This window comes from Pyricularia oryzae, chromosome 2 (genome assembly GCF_000002495.2).
Source record: "Pyricularia oryzae 70-15 chromosome 2, whole genome shotgun sequence".
In the NCBI taxonomy this organism is placed as follows: Eukaryota; Fungi; Ascomycota; class Sordariomycetes; order Magnaporthales; family Pyriculariaceae; genus Pyricularia; species Pyricularia oryzae.
The window spans coordinates 8,033,294-8,046,989 of NC_017850.1; the positions used below are offsets into that span (position 1 = coordinate 8,033,294).

The window sequence follows — 13,696 nt, forward strand, 5'->3', positions numbered from 1 at the left end:
CTTTACAATATAAGAGACCAGATCCAGATCACTGAGAATATATCAAGGCAGCAGGATACAACACTGGAGCCAACCGCAATTGGCTTGAGCAGTTTGACAGGTAGTGTCGGAGACGTGCTTGCTGGCCTTGGGATTGTCTATCGTTTATCGGAGCGCTATCAGAGCTCAGAGGCTGTAAGGTAACGAAGAGATGCCAAAATATAGTGCAGAAACTCGAACGTACAAGGATAAGAAGCGATGCATGTCATTCTGCAAAGCCCAACTCACGTTTCCAAACAGGAATATTAACTGGGTCTTGAAACCTAGGCAGTCGATCCAGCCAGAACTCGATGACATTCACGGGTATGTACACGAAGCCGAGAAATTGATGCGAGAGCGACAAAGTATCCCTCGGCATGAGCTGGTAGCTGGCTTGTTTGCGTAGTGTTCCGGCAGCCAATTCTTGTCGAATTGCAAAAGAATTCGAGAATTCCCAAGCTCGAATAGCACACTACGTGATCTACTGGCCATTTCAAGGAGTGAGCCAGACAGCAACACCAATATCAAAACGGTGAAACCCGCAACAAAAGCGCCAAAATCCCAGCCAAGTACACCACTGATCAGAGCACAAAAAGTCGCAAAGCAAAAGGTCGCGTCGCTGCCGACATTCAGGGATCAAATAGTGGAAAAGCCATGTCCCAAAACAGTCTGAACGGCACCATTACCAATACCTGGAACTAAAACAGCGATAAAACACCAAAGACTGAGAGATCCACGAAGCCGCAGACGACAAAGGGAATCCCACAGCCGACGAAACCCAGAAGGCTGCGCCGTTGGCAGAAGCTCGCAGTCCAGAGTTCGATGTCTGGGCCAAAGCGGACGACCAGCGTATGACCCAGAATCTCAAGCAAAACAAACAACACTGAAAAGATATGAATACTAGTCGTTGACTTTGCCAATGGTGGTGAGTTTAACTTTCAAACACTGGTCTTTCCAACAGCACGATCGATAGCAGCGCAGTATTACTTGGAGGTAGTCCGCATCGTATCAGCCGATATCGTTTCAGGCGGCTACAGAACCTCGTGCTGCCATCATGGCCGCGGCAGCTCGCGATAAATATCTCTGCCCCTGAACTTTTGGCCTCGTCGAGCTGGCAGCCATCCGCCATTGTATATCGAAGCATAAGTCCAAGGTCATAAGGGATGGGTATTTCCACCGCTCTCGCCACATCATCTGCTTCACCCATGAGGACGAATTCGTCTCGGCACCTGTTTCAAGCAGCTAGGCGCGGATTGTTTGATGAAAAATACATTACCTGCAAAGGATGCGAAAAGTACGTGGACAAAGTCAACACACCAAACGCACCGGGGGGCACCTCAGTACCGATATCATCTCCTCACTGGCGCCGTTCCTGCTTTTCGTGCTTGGCCAACTGCCCATATCGCCCGTCTACCCAAGACAGTGGCGGACTGTAGAGATGTACAGCAGCAGAGCGCCGCTGACGGCGGAGCAGAGGGTGCAGTGGGAGCACGCGTGGAGTCAGAAGCAGTGCAAGATGAATTACGTGACTTTGCAGACTCGCATCTTTTTGTGTCTGGGCCTTCCGATACGGTCACAGTGGCTCAGGTTAGAAACTAGCTCTGAGAATACAATTGACTGAAATAATTATCATACCCCAAGTTAGAATGGCTACTCAAAGGATGCGACCGGACCTTTTACCATGCTGCAATTGCCAGGCATGGTGCGTTTGGAGGTGGCATCGCCCCTACAGATTGTGCCTGCTGGCTTTGCTGGGCTGTAGGACCAACCAGAATTTCACTTTCTGCTCACCCTTCATCGGGACTGCCTTGAATTTCCACAAGTCAAACGGGCATGCGCAGTCAACACAACAGGGACAATTCTGCAGTCAATCTGACAGTTGGCAAGACAAACATCGCTCCAACACACAAAACCTCTCTGGGTCAGGCAACGTCACTGTCCTAATCTGCATTGATATCGTATCCCATTCGTCTCTACAACTCGGGCAGCCCAAACCCGACCTCTTCCCGATGCAGGCCAACAAAATGCCCACATAACGCACGGCAGCCTGTTTCTCCTGTTTGCTATCCCCAACAAAAATGTGCCAATATCACACGTTCATCATCTTCCCCATCGGCGCCAGGTCGTGCGGCCACATGCTCAACCTGTCCCACGTCCCCATGGAGGAGCGCCTCAAATACCTATCGCGCCCGGCGCTGCGCAGCGTCGAGTGCAGCGTGCACCGGCAGAAGCGATTCGACTCGTACGCACGCGACCGGCCGACCATGGAGCAGCTGACATCGTACCCGGCGTGGCCGCCAGCAGCAGGTGGCCTCGGCATAGACAATCACGAGAAGCTCGTCACGTTTGACGACTTCATCATGGACGACACGCACATCAGGCCCCGACGGCCGCGGCTGGGGCGGGAGAGATCGCCGAGCACGACGTCGATCTGCACGACGATCGAGTGGACGGGCACGATGGCGCCGAGGTGGATCCGGCGGGACGGCGACGGCGACTGTCCGGACTGCGAGCGGAACGAGAGGGAGCTGGAAGAGGCGGATGCCGAGTGGGACGACACGATGGCGGATCTGGCGCCGGGCGGGGCGATGCCGATCCGGGCTTGGGAGCGCAGGGCCCTGACGGCGACTCGGGACGAGTACGTGGCGGCGGGTGGTGGGTCGAGGTGGGCTCTGATCAGGAACGGGAGGGTCCGGGGCTTGATCAAGTGGCAGAGGACCTTGGTGGAGAAGTGGCTCGTGAACCTGAGAGGGACGAGGGCCAAGGGGGATCCTGCGGGAGAGGTTGAGGAGGGGGGGATCACCGGGGACGAGGATGAAGAAGAAGAGTATGAGGAGGATGGGGAGGAAGACTTCCGAGAGGATAAAGGCGACGAGGAGAGTGGCGGAGAGGATGAAGCGGGAGAGGTGCAGGAGAATTACAATTACTACCCCTTGTGGGAGTAACGCGGTGCCACGATTGGCCAATTTCCCTGGGTACATTTTGTGGCGTTGGGCGAGAGCCCCTACCAAGGCGCGTTGATCATGTCTGATAGGGCATGCCGTAGGCGAACCAGGATAAGCAATAATCCCAGCAGCGTAAAATTGATGTCTTTGAGCATTGTATAGTAACAGAGGTTTCATCAATAGCGTGGTCGAGGTTGAGGCTGATGATGCAGAATTGATTCTTGCCGTTTCTTGGCACCAGCTTGAGTGGCGCGGATACGGGGTTTTTTTGAAGGAGGGGGAAAACAGTCAAAGAGGAACAATGAAAAAGGAATATTTCAGCAACAGTCACAAAGAAACAAGTAAACAAACGACATGGCTGGCCGCTGTCGAGGACAAGGCTGAGGTCATGTTATTTTTGAGCGTTTAGTCTAGACCCGACCTACCCTGGTCTTAATTGCGCGTGTTAATGGACTCGGAGTGATCGTGGCGCCTCGGACCTTCCCTTGCATGCTGCTAAAAACATCGCATAGTCCCGGTCGAGCTGAACGCCTCGAGGTAGCAGGGCTTGCCGGGCTTTTTAGTCCAACCCTGGTCAGAATGGACATTTTGCTGAGCTCTGAAAGGTCCAGGCCCCTATGTTCAAGGGTCGCGATATACTGCAAACTAAATTTCGACTCCCTTGCAGCATTTTTAGCGACACTCAGCTGATGAGGCCTACCTAGACGGAGCTGGCCGTGGCTGATGCAGGAACAGATTTGGCATCGAGACATGGTATCATTGCAATGTATTGCACGTGGCAAAAATAGGTAGCCGTCTTGCTTTCGAATGGCCAACATGAGGCATCACGTAGTCGAGTGACATGTGTATATAATGCATCGTGGAACCTCGACCAGTTGTACAAATCCTTATTCTCCTCATCCGCTCATCACTCGAGAGATCCTACCCCAAAGAAACACTACCTTTCTGGGACACATTCGTTTAGCGTCCGACAGCACACTCGCTTCTTCACTCGTTTATTCGACTACTACTTTGCTCTTTTGCTCCTCTCCTCAAGACACTAATCACGACTGCCCAACATGAGGACCTCCCTCTTCTCAACGCTTCTGGCTCTGGCCGGCCTCGCCTCCTCGGCGCTCCCCAAGTGTGGTGGTGACAACTGCGGCAACGCCGTCAACAAGGCAGGCCAGGCCACGGCGGCCAGTGCCTTTTGCAGCAGCCTCCTGCGCACCACTACCATCACGCAGGGCACCTCGACGGTCTATGAGACGGCCACTACGACCACGACCTTGGCCGACGCCGTTTCAACCGAAAAGGTCACCAGCACCGAGATCTTTTACACCACCGAGGAGGCCAATGAGCTCGAGATCACCAAGGTCTATGTCACTGGCACTTCGACCGAGTGGGTCTCGTCCACCATCACCAGCACAGTGACCGAGTCCACGACTGCGTCGACCCTCTTGTCGACCATCGAGAAGGTGGATGCGGTGACTACCAAGACGGACACTGAGACGACGACTGTGTAAGTTTGCTCAATTTTCATCAACTTTTCTCGTCCTTGCTCTTGCGACAATCACCGCTAATACGGATCAACAGGGTCGTGGGCTCCTCCGTCACGCAAACCGTCTACATCACGGCCGATTCCCCGACCATCACATCTACTGTTGATGCCATCAGCACCGCGCTGGCCACCACGACTCCCGTCTCGACCACTTTCAAGCTGCAGCGCCGCGACGCCCCCGCGAGCTACGTCAGCAATGTCGCCAAGCACTGCACTGCGCAGACCAACAGCCTCGGCAGCGTCACCATGGACCCGACCGGCCGCATGATCAGCGCCTGTGCCTGCATCATGGCGACGCCGATTTCCACCAGCACCAACTACATAGCCACCGTCACCTCGTACCTGGGCACCAGCACCAAGACCGAGTCCCCGACGGCGACCATCACCACGACCACGACGGTCAGCACGGCGTCGACGCTCAGCATCCTCTCCACCACCAAGACCCTGACCAGCACCGACGTGCACTCGTCCACCTACATCTACTCGACGACCTACTACACCACCTACGTGGCCAAGGACTTTGTCACCAGCACCCAGACGCACTACCACACCGACACCGTCACCGAGACCAGCACGGCCACGGCGACGTCGACCGACTTCTCCACCTCGGTCAGCACCACCACCGTCGCCACCAGCACCTTCACCCACCCGCCCACCACCACCTTTGAGGAGACCACCACCGTCTTCACCGCCACCACCACCGTGACCGTGCAGGCCGCCGCCCCCACCGTGCTCGAGGTCTTTTGCGGCAAGAAGGCCCTGGGCAGCCCGTCGCCCGCCCTCGACGAGTTCAGGCTCGCCGTCAGCGCCGAGGCCGTCTACACCGTCTCCGAGTGCCACGCCCGCTGCGCCTTCACCACTGACTGCCAGGGCGCCTCGCACGACGGCACCGCCAAGGTCTGCACCCTGTACTCGGTCGCCCTGACCAGCGACAACTTTAAGCACGACGACGGCAAGACCCACTGGGGCTGGAGCAGCATCTGCCCCAAGGAGGCCAACGGTGGTCCCCAGGAAGAGTGCGGCGCTGCTCCCGGCCAGCCTCCTGTGACTCCTGGCCAGCCTCCTGTCACTCCCGGCCAGCCTCCCGTCACTCCTGGCCAGCCCCCCGCCAACCCCGGCGCCCCCGGCGGCCCCGGCGGTCCCGGCGGTCCCGGCCGGCCTTAAAGTGAGTACTGGACTGTCGGTTTGACAAGACCAGTATCAAATATGATTGATTGATGCGAGGAGGTTGAGCATGCTCGCTCCAAGACGATGGGGTTGGGATTTGTTGTTGGTTACAAGGAGTTTGGATGATGATGCAAACGGTCTTCATGTCTGAGCTTGAAAAAAAGCCGTCTCTCTTTTGTGGTCTGATGTTGGAAACTGTATTTTGTTCGCGCTGGATTTTCTTGTACAATCGGCTGTTAGCTGCACACTTTCGTTTTTTTCTTTTGTTTTGCCTCGAATTATTTAGACAATTCTAGACAAGCTTTATATAAAATGCTTTGTGTTAATCCAGAGTCCGTTTTGCATGTCAAGGCTTTGGACCCAGACCGATGCTGAGAACTTGGTCTTGGCACCAGGGACATCTCGACAAGGACATCTCGACAGTTCTTGGCACTTGCTTGGTCGCCTGCATTGCAGCGTTATTCCTTGCTGCCCTGCAGCCTCCCGTGCAAGCTAGCCAGGGGTTGCACGCAGCTAGCCACAGACGCTAGTCACAGCTGCCAGTCACAGCTGCCAGTCACAGCCGCCAGTCACTCACTCCATTACTCCATCACTCCCGACACCACATTCGCAAAAGAACCCAGACAAATACATAGACAAAAAAGTATCCAAAAGATTGTATACATGAAGCAAGAAAAAAACATATCGCCCAACTATCACGGCATGAATTTTTGATTCTCCACATCCCGGTTCGGCGACGTGTTGTGCGACAACTCGGCCGCCCGATCGTGCGGCAACTGCCCCGCCAGCTCCGCCGCGTTGTGGACCGTCCCGAGCTCCGACGTCACCGTCGCGGGCGAGCTCTGCTGGTACGCATACCCCGCCGGCAGCTGCTGCGGGTGGTAGTACCCAGTCGAGGTCACGGGCGTCTTGGACTCGGCCTCGTACGTCGGCGTCCACCCGTCCCCGTAGGCCGTGGCCGGTTGCGCCGGCGCCACCGAGGGCGTGTTAGTGTGCAGCTCGCTCGGCTGGCTCGACGGGCTGGCGTCGGCGTCGGGGCCGCGCTTCGACGACCGCCGGCCCAGGAAGAATGCCACGACGAGCAGCCCTATGGCCCCGATCGCTGCGCCGATGCCGATGCCCGCCTTGGCGCCCACCGACAGGCCGTCCGAGCTGCTGCTGCTGCCGCCGCCGCTGCCGCCGTCGGTGGTTGCGCCTCCCGAGGCGCCCTCGGCCGTGCCTCCTGCAGGGGTGGTGCCGCTCGGGGCGGTGGAGCTGGGCGACGCGCTGGTCGTCGTGGTCGTCGAGAGCGTCGACGCCGAGGTGGACGACGGGGCGCCGGTGGTCGGCTCGGGCGTAGGCGTGATGCCGATCGTGGTCAGCTGCGGCCTCGGAGTGTCCCGGAGGCCCCAGCGTGGGCTGTTGGCGCCGCCCTGGGCGTCGTCGCCCGGTCGCAGGTTGAACCAGCACGACACGGTCGCGGTAAAGTCGAGCTTCACCAGGAGCCAGCCGTCGCCGGCGTCGTTTGCATTCGTCGCCTTTTCTGTGTTTGGTTACATCGCATCAGCGCTATTCTTTCGGCTGTCGACTGGTCGAAGCCAATGGTAAATCCAAGACGGAGGAGAGAGCGAGAGAAGAAAAAAAGAAAAAGGCCTACGTTGCTTGACAACATCATTGTCGATGCAAAAGGTAAAGAGCTTGGGGTTCTTGAACGGCGATCGCCACGTCACGTTGACGACGTCGAGCGTGTTAAAGGTCTGGAACTCGGTGGGAAATATCCAAAACACGCCATTCTTGCCCTGCGTGTACGTCGTGTCTATCTCCTGCTGGACGCCGAGGCGACAGAACAAGCCAAGCGCGAGGGCGAGCACGGCAAGGAGAGCCATGTTGGCCTGCTGTCGTCGAGTGGAGACTATTACTTTGACTCGTCTCCCAGTCACGTCGCCGCTGACAAAAGAACAATGCAGGTTCCCGTCGGATCCCCGGGTTGACGACGGGCCTTGGGGCTAAAAAAGCAAAAAAAGACAAGTCCCCCAAGAGATCAAGATGCAAGAAGCCGTGGGCACCAACAGAAAAAAAAAAGGACGGGGCCGTCCCGAGGAACCCTCATGGTAAATACTCCGTACCTCTCTCGGCCTGTCGGATTGGTAAGGCTGTCTAAATGAAATGTCCACCACACTTCTTGGCATTGGCCCCCTCTGCACCGCAGTCGACGATCGAGGCCAGAACGGAACCGTGGGGACCGGGGGGTTGCAAAGAGATTTGCGTCTCATTTACTCTGGCCCACTGCTGACAGCTTATGGAGAAGAATGCAACGCTGCAAACTGATCGATTGGATGCCTGGACTTCGGATCCTCGGCAAGGTGAGAATTTCAGGCGCCAGTCTCGCATCGGCGCTTGATTGGGCGGTAAATCATGGAGCCGAGGGGGGGAAAAGGGAAAAGAAAATTTCCATGTATGCAATACCATCGCTGCTATGGAAATAATTAGATCAAGGTAAAAAAAGGTATGTACCCTTGGTACCATACTCTGTACAATACAGTACCAAGCCTTGCAAAGCCTTGCAAAGCTTTGCTTCCGTGCCACCCACGCACACGATAATAATATCTCAAATGATAAACCCTTGCCACACACACCATATGCAGCTTGGCAGCCTCTCTCGCTTGGCTGAAACTCTGCCACCCTCCAAGGCACCTTTCAAGTTTCCTTGCCACCTCGCCTTGCCACTACTACAATAGTGTGCGGTGCTGGACACAAGCCGCCCTGCCTTTTACCGGTACTCCTTTTTTTCCTCCTTTTTGTCTATCCATTTCCAATCCTAGATCTAGACCTAGACCTAGGCTAGTTTGACGGCGGACAAGCACTGCAGTGGACGGCAATGCCATAGTTCTTGCCCGGCTTGCCCTCGGCCGAGCAGTTGGTCCCGGCCGGCAGCGGGAACTTTTGCTGAATGGCCCACAGGCTGGTGGTGGGCGAGTGGTTGAACAGGATGGGTGCGTTTGGCTCCTTGTCCCGGAAGAGCTGGATCACGTCGGTGAACCTGACCGTCAGCACCGTGCTGTTGGGCCCGCGCAGCCCGTAGCCCACTCCCGTTCCCGTCCACTCCTTGACCCCGGGGACGTTGTCCATCTCTTCTGCGATGTCGCTGATGGGGTCTTCGGGGCCCACAAGAATGGCTGTTTTGGCGCTGTCAGCAAGTTGCATCATTCGCATATGGCCGACGCAAAAAAAAAAGAAGAAAAAAAAAAAGTCTCGGTACTTTACTCACCCTTTATGTTATAGCCAGCTTGCACGATTTGCTGTACATCAAACTTGATGGCAGCCTCGACCATTGCTGGGTTAAAACCTGCAGCCTGGACTGCTGGGTGGTTCCACGGTAGGCCGCTGTGCCATTGTTAATGTCAGCTCATATATTCGTCAATGACCCGCAAAACAAGAACAGGGGTCGTCTCCTGCAGGCATCATGTGTGTGTGTGTGTGTGTGTGTGTGTGTGTGTGTGTGTGTGTGTGTGCAGCTTTTATACGTACGTAAAGACAAAGTTCAGCTTGCCGCATTTCGAGCCGCCTCCTTTGCCCTTGCCATAGTCTTGCCTGGCATGCAATGCATTGGCATGCTGTTGGCCGTGACCTGCAGCAGCTGCATTTGCGGCAAGTCCCAGGAGGATGAGTGGTTTGATGGCGACCATTTTTGTGATGTTTTCTCGTTTGGAGGATATTAAGATTAGAGTTACAAAGGGCAATTATTTGCTGAAGCGTGGTAGAATTGTGATCTCGTTAAAAGCTTGATGGGGAATCTTCAAACCAAAGCAGCGAAACAGCAGGCGGCGACGGTACGTATTTGTAAACTCCCGCGATTGCCCACGTCTACACACCCTGCCCGAGTCTAAGTAAAGCAAGCACTAGCTATGTCACATAGGGTCAAAGAAGGATCATCTGGAATGTTGCTAACGGCAACTCCAGCGCACTGCTTTTCGCACAGGACGAAAGCTAGTAATTGGTCCAGACCACAATTGACCCCGAACTTTGTCCCATGTTTTGCCTCCCAGGCCGGAATTCATTTTATTTCGTCACACACAAGCGTACAGACCTTTTTTTTAGAGCAAGGGCCAGCACGGCTGGAGATGGAAAGAGGCAGCATGCGCTTTACGCGTCGACCCCTTCATCTTCCGACAAGCCCCTTGGACCCCTTGGACTCACATGATTTCTTCAACGGCTAACGTGCTAGCTTCCAAACTCCGTCGGGTATTATCGAGTTCGATTCCAGCCTTATGTCCCAATGGCTGGGGGCGCCGTCCGAGCCGGCGGCTCCAATACATGTTCTAGCCGACTTTTAGCTCCCAACTTGGTTTCGGGTAACTTTCAGCGCAGCGAGGTGTGGGATCCTTAATGAATGCCATGTTTTGTTTCGGGCTTCTTTTACCTCCCGATCCAAGCGGGATCAGTATTCACCATTAATAATATGTAAACAATAAAGAAACAAGAGAACAATGCAGAAGCGCTGAGATGTCCAAGTCAAGACCGTTGTCGAGACGACGAACAACATAGTTCCGATTCCGCTAGCTGTCGAATAGAGTGACAGTACCCCCAAGGGTCCAATACTGTACAACTACAAAGGAAGCTACTCCCAGACGGTCAGCAGATGTGACGGCATCCGATATAGCTTTCTATTACGGCGGAGCATCAGCACCGCTTTTTATCTCGTGGACATGGCGACTAGAGCTCACCGTCGGCTGTCGCTCATCCCTGCCGACGTGCCCGGGCTAACCAGGCAAGCCAGGCAAAGCCATACGAGCTTGATTGTACGCGTGGGCCGACGTATGGTCGTGTTGACCCTATGCCAAGGTTTCTCCCCTATCGACGGTGAGTTGTCTAGCTGCGAAGGCGGTGACCCTTGGAATGCCAAGTGGCCATGGGGCGGAGCGGACCGGGTAGACTAAGACATTAGGGGCTAAAGCTTGCAATCATTACATAATGCCTATCCAAAGCTACGGTACCTTGTCTTTGCTTGTGCAAGCTTGTGCAAGCTACCGAATATGTGAGCCATGCTTGCCACGCTCCTCCGCATCTATACAAACCCGCCAGTCGAGAGACTCGGTGGCAGATCTCCGTCCGCCGTTCCCCAGCTAGTGCTTTCATTAGGACCCAGAGTCAATTCCAAAACTCCCCCCTTGACCCAAAAGTCGTGCGTGATCCAGTTCTTCGTATAAGGCTTCCCGTCCAGCGTCGCGCTCTGGATGTAAATGTTTGCGTACGCAGCGTCAAAATTCACGCTTCTCACCGTCGCAGTCTTGCCGCTCACTGCATTCGTCAGGTTGACCTCGCGGAAAAACGGCGGAGTTATCAGGTAGACGTCCTGACCAGCCACGGGATACAACCCCAGCATGGCCATGGTGCTAAAGCTTCCCATGGCGCCACTGTCGTCATTGCCCGGGATTCCCGCCATCGTGTCGTTGAACTGCGACGGAATGTAAAAGTGCGCATACTTGGCCGACAAACCCGGGCGCCCCGCGTAGTGAAACAGATAAATCAGCAGGAAGGCCTGCTCGTCGCCCATGTACAGCAGATCCGGCGTGGTGTGGAAATACGTCAGTCGATCCACGAATCCCTTGGGCCCGCCCATCTTCAGAATGAGCCGCGCCATGTCTTGAGGGGCGTAAAAGGTGTACAGCCAGCTACCCCCTTCGTATGTCTCGTGGCCGCTGGGGTTGAGATAGCAGCTCGTGAACTGGTTGATCGGTTGACAGAAGCTTGGGTCCTGCCACCCAAATGTGCCGTTGAGGTATTTGGGCTGCAGCCATCCCTTGAACCCCGTGTCGACCAGCGAGTTCGACCTGTTGAGAATCGAGCCCGCTTGCTCGTCAAACAGGTTTCCCCAGTTGTCGGCTCGCTTCATGTACTTTTCTACATCGGCCTCCTTGCCACCAATTCCCTTGCCCATGAGGCCGATGCAAAAGTCATTGTAGGCGTACTCGACTGTCCGTGAGATGGAGCGCGTAAAGAGCCCGGTGCCGCTGGGGTCAAAGTCGTCCGCCGGTATGTACCCGAGCGTCTTCCAGCTCTGGAGACCACCACGTCCTTCGACTGTCCAAATAGGTGGTTGAACTGGCGGATATCATGTGGCTGTTAGGCAGTGTTCGAACACTCATAACCATGCAGTAGTCGGCACTAACCTTCGGCGTCTTTGACCACTGCTTCGTATGCCACATTCCAATCGATCCCTTCTCCGAGGCCCGCCCTCTTCAGATACGCGTCCGCTACCACAACATCCGCGTTGCTGCCACCTTGGGTCAGGCCTTTGCAGAAGCTCATACGGCAGTCAGGGAGGTATCCCTCGTGGCGGTAGATGTCGAGGAGTGTCCTGACCATGAGTGTCTGGCTGTGGGGATCAATCAAGGTGAGGTATGGATGAACGATACGAAACGAGTCCCAAATACAGTAGAAAGACTCGTAGTCTATCATTTCTCAGACAGGAATCAGCGTCGCGGGACTCGAAAGCGGATGCGGCAATTAGCCAGGAGTGGAACTTACAAGGCTCTGAGCTATTCCACAGGGGATTTTCACCTGCAAATCACGTAGTCAGTAAAACAGCAGGCAGAGCCAGAAACATCATGCATAGGAGCCACCGTACCGGTATAATCTTGGGGCGAAATCAGACCGCGGTAAGCTCCCGACCAAAACGTCGTCATAACAGACTTGCTAATGCCCGCAGAGTCGACCTTGATCGCATCTAGCTTCCGAGCCCAAACCTCCCTCGCGGCGTTGTGCGTGCCGTCAAAGTCGAATCCTGGAATCTCTGTCTCGGCGCTCTTACAAGCCTGCGCCGCGCTGATGGCTGACACTCCCACGCGGGCTAGGATTTGGTTGTCCTCGGGCGCCTCAAACTGCACCCAGGCACCAGCCGGCATCGGGGGGTTCTGCCCATCGTCGTAAACCCTCACCGTCTTTGGATCAGGCCCTGCTCGGGTGTTGACCCAAACTCCCGTGTTGCGGATGCTTGCGCCCTTGAAATCTGCGCAAAAGTGCATCGTGTAGGAGCCGATGCCAAACGACGGCCGAAATGTACCGCTGCCAGTCAGCCTTCCCGTGGCCGGATCGACTGACATGGTTCCGTTGCTCCTGGAATCTGACAGATCGGTGAGGTCTGCATGGATCAGGGGGTGGTACGGGAGTGCGGTGCTTGTCGGGAATGTGAAGCGGTACAGCGCCGTGTGGTTCGACACAGTCATCTCTGCATGGACAGAGGTGTTTAGAGATACTGCAAAGTACCCCGGACTGGCCTGTATAGTTGAGTTGATTCCCCTTGTCGCTCGCAGGGCCTTTGGAAACAGGCACCGGTTGAGGTCATCCCCTGGACAGCCTGTTTGCGCGAACAAGGGAAAGTTGCCTAGACTCGTGCTCTGCATAGCAATTGTCAACATAAAATCAACCTTTCATACAGTATCCTTGCAACATGGTGTGGATTGTCACTCACCCCTCCGGTCCCAGAATCATGCAAATGGCTAAAGCCGGTGACTTGTAGATGACGGCATTGTCAGCCAGAACATGGAGCTTGGTCCAACACCGCAGCCAACACTTACTTTTATTGTCGCCCAAAGAGAACCCTCCTGTGTAAAGTAGTCAGTTTAGAAGTCTATCCAGCAGGAAAGGCTCGGAAAAACATACCCTGATTTTCTTGGTCAACATCAGCAACCGCCTTGGCCATGCCAAAAGGCAAAGTAGCCCCAGGAAAGACATGTCCTCCATTTGTTGTCCCTATTAGAGGATTAACAAAGTCGAGCACAGTCTGTCCAAGTGCTGGACAAAGGAGGAGAGACGACGTCCATATCCATAGATGCATTCTGGACCAGTAGCTCGCTCACGGATAGCTGCAGGAAAGCTAACTGTTGCGAATAGAACTGCCGAATCAAGAGCGCAGCTAGTAAACGAGACCACCAAGCCCACCAACAGCTTAGCTTATGCTTGACTTGAGATCAGGACCATACCAGAGACAAAGGATGCACAGAGAAACCCAACGACTAAAACACTGCGGCTAGACTATTTATTAGGC

General features: G+C 55.1%; 6 protein-coding genes across 6 annotated transcripts; 3 read left to right on the forward strand and 3 right to left on the reverse strand.

Annotated features, from left to right (window-relative positions):
• Nucleotides 1-329: 329 nt before the first annotated feature.
• Nucleotides 330-1,264, forward strand: MGG_15959 (uncharacterized protein; the record flags this gene model as incomplete). Its single annotated transcript, XM_003715759.1, has 4 exons — nucleotides 330-342; nucleotides 748-867; nucleotides 923-943; nucleotides 1,137-1,264. 4 exons carry the CDS (start codon nucleotides 330-332, stop codon nucleotides 1,262-1,264), a joined length of 282 nt encoding a protein of 93 aa, XP_003715807.1.
• An 832-nt stretch (nucleotides 1,265-2,096) lies between these two features.
• Nucleotides 2,097-2,806, forward strand: MGG_08277 (uncharacterized protein; the record flags this gene model as incomplete). Its single annotated transcript, XM_003715760.1, has 2 exons — nucleotides 2,097-2,234; nucleotides 2,399-2,806. 2 exons carry the CDS (start codon nucleotides 2,097-2,099, stop codon nucleotides 2,804-2,806), a joined length of 546 nt encoding a protein of 181 aa, XP_003715808.1.
• A 1,215-nt stretch (nucleotides 2,807-4,021) lies between these two features.
• MGG_12484 (uncharacterized protein) lies at nucleotides 4,022-5,667 on the forward strand (the record flags this gene model as incomplete). The annotated part of the gene is made up of 2 exons (XM_003715761.1): nucleotides 4,022-4,464; nucleotides 4,539-5,667. 2 exons carry the CDS (start codon nucleotides 4,022-4,024, stop codon nucleotides 5,665-5,667), a joined length of 1,572 nt encoding a protein of 523 aa, XP_003715809.1.
• A 226-nt stretch (nucleotides 5,668-5,893) lies between these two features.
• MGG_08276 (uncharacterized protein) lies at nucleotides 5,894-7,846 on the reverse strand. The gene is made up of 2 exons (XM_003715762.1): nucleotides 7,307-7,846; nucleotides 5,894-7,192 (listed from the first exon to the last, which is right to left on the reverse strand). The coding sequence occupies exons 1-2, from the start codon at nucleotides 7,533-7,535 to the stop codon at nucleotides 6,366-6,368; spliced, it is 1,056 nt and encodes a 351-aa protein (XP_003715810.1). The 5' UTR covers nucleotides 7,536-7,846; the 3' UTR covers nucleotides 5,894-6,365.
• Nucleotides 7,847-8,490: 644 nt separating this feature from the next.
• MGG_08275 (uncharacterized protein) lies at nucleotides 8,491-9,546 on the reverse strand (the record flags this gene model as incomplete). The annotated part of the gene is made up of 3 exons (XM_003715763.1): nucleotides 9,178-9,546; nucleotides 8,918-9,033; nucleotides 8,491-8,825 (listed from the first exon to the last, which is right to left on the reverse strand). The coding sequence occupies exons 1-3, from the start codon at nucleotides 9,333-9,335 to the stop codon at nucleotides 8,491-8,493; spliced, it is 609 nt and encodes a 202-aa protein (XP_003715811.1). The 5' UTR covers nucleotides 9,336-9,546.
• A 1,142-nt stretch (nucleotides 9,547-10,688) lies between these two features.
• MGG_08274 (glycosyl hydrolase) lies at nucleotides 10,689-13,563 on the reverse strand. The gene is made up of 7 exons (XM_003715764.1): nucleotides 13,312-13,563; nucleotides 13,227-13,253; nucleotides 13,121-13,161; nucleotides 12,278-13,046; nucleotides 12,178-12,210; nucleotides 11,820-12,101; nucleotides 10,689-11,751 (listed from the first exon to the last, which is right to left on the reverse strand). Exons 1-7 carry the CDS (start codon nucleotides 13,484-13,486, stop codon nucleotides 10,715-10,717), a joined length of 2,364 nt encoding a protein of 787 aa, XP_003715812.1. The 5' UTR covers nucleotides 13,487-13,563; the 3' UTR covers nucleotides 10,689-10,714.
• Between the last annotated feature and the right edge of the window lie 133 nt (nucleotides 13,564-13,696).

Excerpts from the sequence above, each read along its gene's own strand:
- MGG_08276 (XM_003715762.1), bottom strand. The coding sequence starts at position 7,535 with ATGGCTCTCCTTGCCGTGCTCGCCCTCGCGCTTGGCTTGTTCTGTCGC. Across the intron at positions 7,193-7,306 it reads CAATGATGTTGTCAAGCAAC|AAAAGGCGACGAATGCAAAC; the intron begins GTAGGCCTTTTT and ends AACCAAACACAG.
- MGG_08274 (XM_003715764.1), bottom strand. The coding sequence starts at position 13,486 with ATGCATCTATGGATATGGACGTCGTCTCTCCTCCTTTGTCCAGCACTT. Across the intron at positions 13,162-13,226 it reads CTCTTTGGGCGACAATAAAA|TCACCGGCTTTAGCCATTTG; the intron begins GTAAGTGTTGGC and ends GTCATCTACAAG. Across the intron at positions 11,752-11,819 it reads AGTGGTCAAAGACGCCGAAG|TTCAACCACCTATTTGGACA; the intron begins GTTAGTGCCGAC and ends GATATCCGCCAG.